This window comes from Silene latifolia, chromosome 7, assembly GCF_048544455.1.
Source record: "Silene latifolia isolate original U9 population chromosome 7, ASM4854445v1, whole genome shotgun sequence".
In the NCBI taxonomy this organism is placed as follows: Eukaryota; Viridiplantae; Streptophyta; class Magnoliopsida; order Caryophyllales; family Caryophyllaceae; genus Silene; species Silene latifolia.
The window spans coordinates 86856390-86864387 of NC_133532.1; the positions used below are offsets into that span (position 1 = coordinate 86856390).

Sequence of the window (7998 nt, forward strand, 5' to 3'; positions counted from 1 at the left end):
TCGGCCCGCGATCGGTCAAGACATACTTTATAGGTTATCCTAAAGGATCACGTGGTCATTACTTCTATTCGCCAACCGAACAACGTGTTTTTGTTGCGGCTAGTGCGACATTCTTAGAGAAGGAATTTCTCGAGAATGCAAAGAGTGATAGAACCTTCGACCTGTCGGAGATTCCAAAACCAAACACCGAGCAACCATTGGAGGAACCTGTTCCTTCAATCCCGGCTGCGGTGAATATTCCCGAGGAACCTAGGAGGTCGGGAAGAGTCTCTATTCCTCCCGGACAGATACATTGGTATGGTCGAGGAACATGACATAGATGACGTTCTACTCTTAACGAGTAGTGAACCCGCAACCTATAAAGGTGCCATGACTAGTTTCGACTCAAAGCTATGGCTTGAGGCCATGCAATCCGAGATGGACTCCATGTATGAGAACAACGTGTGGGATCTTGTTGACTTACCTGCTAAGGTTCGTCCCCTTCAATGCAAATGGCTTTACAAGATAAAGCATTCTCGTGGAAGGTCGGAGAAGATATCTACAAAGCACGACTAGTTGCTAAAGGTTTCACCCAAGTGCCAGGTTTGCACTACGATGAGATTTTTGCACCCGTAGTCATGCTGCGTTCCATTCGGATTATCTTAGCGATTGCCGCTTTTCATGACTATGAAATTTGGCAAATGGACGTGAAAACCGCCTTCTTAAACGGCTTTTTGGAGGAAGAGTTGTACATGGTACAACCCGAAGGTTTCATTGATCCAGTACACCCTAAGAAAGTGTGCAAGCTTAAGCGTTCCATTTATGGACTTAAGCAAGCATCAAGGAGTTGGAATCATCGCTTCGACCAAGTGATAAAAGAAAATGGATTTACTCGATCGGTCGAGGAACCATGTTTATATATCAAGTCGAGTGGGAGCAAGATTGTCTTCCTAATATTGTATGTTGACGACATACTCCTGATTGGGAATGACATACCTCTCTTAACTTCGGTGAAAGTATGGTTGAAGAACCATTTCCAGATGAAAGATCTGGGAGAGGCACAGAGAATTCTAGGCATCCGTATCTATCGAGATAGATCACGACGGATGTTATCTCTCGATCCGAGTCTTACATAGACAAAGTCCTAGAGAGATTCAAGATGACTAACTCCAAGAAGGGGTTTCTTCCCATGGCTCCGGGGGTGCATTTGAGCGGACTCGGGCACCGTAGAGACACCGGAAGAGACAGAGCGCATGACACGGATTCCTTATGCTTCGGCAATAGGATCAATCATGTATGCCATGATATGCACACGTCCGGACGTGGCATATGCATTGAGTATGACAAGTTGATTCCAACAACATCCGGTGAATCACATTGGATGGTTTGTCAAGAACAATCTTAAGTACCTACGGAGGACTAAAGATTGGGCATTGACTTATGGATCGAGATGACTCGAAATCTCGGTCTGGATTCGTTTTTACTCTTAATGGCGCTACAAACACCGGAAGAGTCCCAAGCAAAGTGTTACAAAGAGATTCTACGACCGAGTCCGAGTACTATGTTGCGTCTAGACATGTACAACGGAAAGCTCATCTAATCCGGGATTACGTGGAGCAAAAGGAAGTAGTGATAGAAAAGATTGCTACAGATAATAACATAGCAGATCCTCTCACTAAAGCATTACGACAAGATAAGCATGAAGGGCACGTCAATTCCATGGGAATAAAACGTGTTCCTAAGTTGTAGTACTCTTTGATGGATCAGATTCATTCGCTTTTGTACTCTATACAACATCATCGTTTTGATATTTTATATATATTTTGTTTTTCATGTGGATTTGTACGACAAATTTTGAACACCACAAAGTGAACTGAACGAACATTATATTTTTTCAGTCCTTAATTGCCCACATGAGCTGATAACTCGGCAATTATTTTGTGACGTTGGTTGATGGTGGGTTCAACGAGCCATAAGTCAACCGGTTGACTGACCAATCACAAAGGCGATTTATACGGATATTTCGTAGGACACTATTGTGACATCGACGTGGAGTCCTAAATGTTTTATAACATTCGTTGCCCGGTCGTGGATAGGACTTCCATGGTGATCCTAAGAGTCGATTCTTTAACTATCGACTGTCTCTTGAGACTAAGGCATTTTGGGTGACTTTGGTTTCTTTCTCACGGTCATCCGTAACAGGGGGCCAAGTAGATTTTTTCTGGGTCATTTCATGCCGTGCTTAGATCGGAAGGAGTCGAGTTGAAGGAAATATTCAGCCTTTATCGTGTACTCGATATTTCTCGGGGCCACTCGAGGAGTCAGAATCGAAATGCATGGCCATGCTCGGATACGGATTCGTTTTATCACTTAAGTTACTCTCTAGTCGGGGAAACCACTCTTGATACAGATCGATTGTAAAATACGACCTTTGCGGATCCGGATCTGCAAATTGTTTTACATTGAGTGGGAGAAATTTTTAAATGAATATGAGAATCGGTTATCGCACATACACTTGTACGGACAAGTGGGAGTTTGTTGGAGATTGTGTCCTCCAGTTAGTGCGGATAACGTCATTGCACATGCACTTGTACGGACAAGTGGGAGCTTGTTGGGGTTGGTGTCCTTAACCGTTAGTGCAAGGACTTATAAACCTCTAAAAGGATCAAAGGGCATACTTTGGTATTATTATCACCGATCCACGTTTATCAATAACGGTTGGCTTGCTAGATAAGTTTGACGTTATTGTCATACAGATGGCGGTGATCAACTGGTCCCTAAAAGTCACACCTATAGGATACGTTCGAGAGATGTGACAGTATGAAAATACTGTCATGTAGATGCCAAAATTGACTAACCAGTTAGTCCGAGTTATTTGACTAGTGATTAGTCAAATATGTGATGTTGAGATATTATATTTAATACGGATTAAATATCATGGGCTAAGGCGAATTAACTATTAATTCGAAAATTAAATATAAACGATTTATATTTAATTAAATGTATATTGAATATAATCATACAATACTGCTTTGTCGGACACGAATTAATAATTCAGCTAACCCGTATTATTAGCTGATGCCTTAATTTCCGATAACCGATAACAGTTTATAATATAAACCCGTCATATACATTTTAGCATTTGGTGAACTGGACCTCGAGCTAAAATTAAGAGGAAGTGGAAGCCCACTTCCCCATGCATGCATTCGGTCCGGCCGAACCAAACAAAAGGAGAGACTCCCTCTCCTTTTGACCTAATCATCATTTGAAACAAAAATTAGGGTTTTGAAGAGTATTCTTCTCCTCAAAAACCCGAGATCTCTCATCTCGACAAAACTCACATCAGTTCTCCCTATATTGCAAGGCAATCGGAGAACACTGTTCTAGCACAAGGGCATATCTCGGACAAAGTCTTGGGTGCAACGATTAGGAGGAAATCTGCTTTGATTTCTGTTCTTTACGCCGCAATTTAAAGGACCCGAGGTTGATTTCTAATCTTTATCGTTCCTTGTTTTTTTTCGTTTTATGACTATAAATTACATATGAATTTTACGTTATAATCCTTAATTCGAAGGGTAGTATACGGATATTTACCCACATTAAAGTGGTCGGGTTAATTATTGTTAGTTTTGAATAAGGGAGAAGGAGTGTAACATGGGTTAAAAAGAAAGGGCAAAATGGTCACTTTGTCATTCTTTTCACCAGAAATGCAACTCGGTATTAGATTTGGAAGAAATTGGGAACTTAGGTATAAGTTTTGGAAAAAAGTTATGTTAGGTATAAATTTTGAAAAATGACATTATTGAAGGTATAAGTTATCAATTAACCCTTAGTATTATTTACATATTATCAAGGATAGATTTAACAAGTATCTAGTTAATACTTGTTAAATTATTGGTTTTTTTTTTTTTTATGAGAAAAAGAAAGAAGCGATGTTAGAGAGATGTTGCTCTGACCTCTCTCTAGGTTTTCTAGGGTTTTGAATTGCAAAATGGCAAGGCGAAACACAAAAACATCGCTAAAATCATAAAAAGATAGTAGAATTCGATCTCGTGCTAAGCTGCGTTTGTCTTTCAATAATTGTAAGGAATTAGGGTTTGATATGGAATCACCAGAATTTTCTCATGGCATTCATGGAGTGCCGCGTTCCTGTGATGCTCACAAGACTAAGGATATGAGTGATATTATTGGGATACCGGTTATTGAACTGAGTAATTATGTTGAAGAACCATCCACTTCGTCGGGGACTCCGGTGGAGACTGAGGAAGGCTGGACTGTTGTGTCAGGTAAGTGGTCTCAACCTTCTAAGGAAACTGTTCCTGAGTCTAATCCTAAGAAGTTGTTACAATTGACTGAATCTGATGTTTCTTCTGAGATTAAATATTGGGAGTCTGCTGTGGTCTGTTATGTGTTAGGGGGAAATCCCACCTGGGAATCTCTTCACAAGTTTGTTGATAATCTCTGGGGGGAGCATTAGTTTGATAAAATCTCCTTTTTCCTAATGGTGTCTTCGTTGTGCGGTTTCCTTCCATAGAGATTCAGTCTCTGGTTTTGCAACAGGGGTTTCCGATGTTTGAGAATAAACCGCTTGTTGTTAGACCTTGGTCTGAATCTTGTAGTTTATTGAAAGAACGGGTTCATTCTGTGCCTATCTGGTTAAGGCTCTGTAGGTTGCCTCTCAAGTTTTGGAGCCTGTCGAGTTTGGAGAAGCTTGCTGGTTTACTTGGGAATTTCCTTAAACGGGATGCTGCTACTGAAGCTAAGACTAGATTAGGCTATGCTAGATTGCTTGTTGAAGTGGAAATTGGCCAGGACATTCCTGAAGATTTGATTTTTTTGGATGAGAAAGGTAATGAGATCAGAATACAAGTAGAATATGAATGGAAGCCTACTGTATGTTCTACTTGTAAGGGAATAGGGCATACACATGAAATGTGCAAGCCTCCTCAAGCTACTAGGCAGGACATGAGACCCCCTAAACCTACTGCTAAACCTCCTCAGAAAGTCTAGAGGCTTGTGCAGAAGGTGGTCAATCCTCCAGTGGTTCCTAGTGGTCATGCAGCAACTCCTCCACCATTTGGGGGTGTCACTCATCATGATTCTTCTCTTAACACTCCTGTTAGTGTCTTGCAGCAAGTTGCTAGACATGAGCATCAGGGTGGGTCTGCTATGGTGTCACCCAGTAAGTCTTATGATGCTGCTGTCTCTGCAAGGGATAGAGGGAAATCAAAAGTAAGTGGGAGTTTAGTGGTAACACCTAACAATATTTCTAATGGATAAAATTGGCTGCTGGAATGTTAGAGGTATTAATAGTATTAATAAACAATTAGATGTTAGGAGATTTCTCAACAATAATAATGTTGGTCTTTATGGTTTAGTTGAAACCAAAGTGAAGTTGCACGACTTCTCTAAGGTTCTGAATAATCTTGGTACACATTGGCAGGGTGTGAATAACAATGTGTTTCACCATGGGGGGAGAGTTTGGCTTATTTGGAATCCTGGTTTTTTCAGTGTTACTATCTTGTCTGTTGGCTCTTAAGCCATTTCTGCTAAGGTTGTTGAGAATGGGTCTGGAGATACATTCTATTTCAGTGTTGTGTATGGTTTCAATGAGGATGATTTGAGAGGTGAGCTCTGGGATCACCTGTCTACTTTTCATGATAACTATCCTGGTCCTTGGGCTGTATGTGGAGATTTCAACAATGTTCTGCATTTCAATGAGAGAATGGGAAGAGAGGTGACTTAGAATGAGGTTGCTGCTTTTAGGGAGTGTGTTGATTATTGTGGGTTGCAGGATTTAACTGGAAAAGGGGCCTTTTTTACCTGGAACAACAAGCAGAGTCCTTCTGTTAGGGGTTTCTCTAGGATTGATAGATTCCTTATTAATGATGATTGGATGGCTAAGTACCCTGATGCTTATGTCCATTTCTTACCTGAAGGATTATTTGATCACAATCCTTCAGTGTGTTTCAGAAGACATGATAGAGTGCACAGAAAGCCTCCTTTTAGGTATTTTAATATGTGGAGTATGGATGAACATTTTGCTGAGGTAGTACAAACTACTTGGGCTACTAGCATTGATGGGACTATGATGTATAATTTGGTTCAGAAACTTAAACTGCTGAAGACTCCTTTGAAAGCTCTTAATAACAATAGGTATTCTGATATTGAGAAGTCTGTGGGTGTGGCTAAGATGTTACTTGAGGATTTACAGAAACATATGCATGACAATCCTACTGATATGTCTATTTTGGCTGCAGAAAGGGAAGCAGCTGCTTCTTAATCAGTTAAGCAAAATGCAGCATAGCTATTTATCCCAAAAAGCTAAAGTAGAGTGGATAAATTTTGGGGATGAAAACACCAGATTTTTCCACTCACATTTAAGAGCTAGGCATATTCATAATAGGGTTATGACCATTAAGAACCAGGAGGGGGTGTTGTGTTCTACCCAGAGGATTTTGAGGAAGCCTTCTTGGCACAAGTCAGACTACTACTCCTGTTCATGTTCCTACTGTTAGGACTGGGCCTACTATCCAAGCCTCACATGCTGATATTCTTCTAGCTCCTGTCACCACTGAGGAGATTAGAGATAGTATTTTTTCAATTCCTTCTACTAAGGCTCCAGGACCTGATGGCTATTCGAGTCAATTTTTTAAAGATGCCTGGGAAATTGTGGGGCCTGATGTCATTGCTGCCATTCAAAATTTCTTTCATCATGATCAGTTGTTTAAGCAAGTGAACACTACTACTCTTACTTTGATCCCCAAAACTTCTCACCCAGAGAGTGTGCTTGAATTTAGGCCTATAGCTTGTTGTAACACAGTCTACAAAGCTATTGCCAAGATCCTTTGCAACAGATTGAATAAGGTTCTGCCTGAGATTATTAGTCCAAATCAAGGGGGGTTTGTGAAAGGGAGGAGCATTGTGGATAATGTTCTAATCTGTCAAGACCTGGTTAGACTATATAATAGGAAAGCTTCTTGTCCTCCTTGCTTAATCAAAATTGATCTAAGGAAGGCCTATGATTCTGTGGAATGGTCTTTCTTACAACAAATGCTTGAGGCTTTGAACTTTCCTCAAAAATTCATTCAGTTGGTTATGGCCTGTGTTACCTCTCCTACTTATTCTCTTGCTATTAATGGGGGATTATTTGGATTCTTTCATGGGAAGAGGGGGCTTAGACAGGGAGATCCCTTGTCTCCACTGCTTTTCACCCTCTATATGGAATATCTGTCACGAATCTTAGGGGTGGTAGCACAGCAAGATGGGTTTAGATTTTATCCTTTATGTGGACATATCAGATTAAATCACTTATTGTTTGTAGATGACCTCTTATTATTCTGCAAAGGAACTAAGCCTGTTATCATATGGATGCTCAGAGGTTTTGCTACCTTTTCTGCTGCTACTGGACTGCATTTGAACAAGGACAAGTCTGAGATATATTTCAATGGTATGTTAGCTGCCCATATGGATAATATCCTTCAGGTCTCGGGGTTTCATATAGGTACTCTACCTTTTAAGTACTTGGGTGTCCCTATTTCATCCAAGAAATTGACTAAATCTGAAGGTATGAAGCTAACTGAGAGGATTGTTGCAAGAATCAGAGGTTGGAGTGCTAAATATCTGTCTTATGCTGGGAGGCTAACCCTTGTTCAGTCTGTCCTTACCACTCTTCATTCATATTGGGCTACTATTTTCTTGATACCTAAGGGTATTATGAATAGGATCAATGCCCTATGTAGAAACTATCTGTGGGGAGGCAAGGCTGACTATACTAAGGCTCCTAATGTAGGGTGGGATATTTGTTGTATGCCAAAGACTGAAGGAGGTCTTGGGCTCAAGGATAGCTGTAGTTGGAATGTTGCTTTGTTGGGTAATGATGTGTGGTGGCTTGCTTCTAAAAAGGATCATATGTGGGTAAAGTGGGTAAATCATGTGTATATGAAAGGACAGCACTGGTCTGATTATCAAGCTCCTCCTGACAGCAGCTGGTCTTGGAGGAAAATCACTTTTATTCTA

General features: G+C 40.6%; 1 protein-coding gene across 1 annotated transcript; it reads left to right on the forward strand.

Moving 5' to 3' along the window:
* The first annotated feature begins 4081 nt into the window (after positions 1-4081).
* Positions 4082-6262, forward strand: LOC141590328 (uncharacterized). The gene is made up of 6 exons (XM_074410926.1): positions 4082-4378; positions 4540-4872; positions 5002-5211; positions 5423-5491; positions 5534-5662; positions 5774-6262. The coding sequence occupies exons 1-6, from the start codon at positions 4082-4084 to the stop codon at positions 6260-6262; spliced, it is 1527 nt and encodes a 508-aa protein (XP_074267027.1).
* The last annotated feature ends 1736 nt before the right edge of the window (positions 6263-7998 follow it).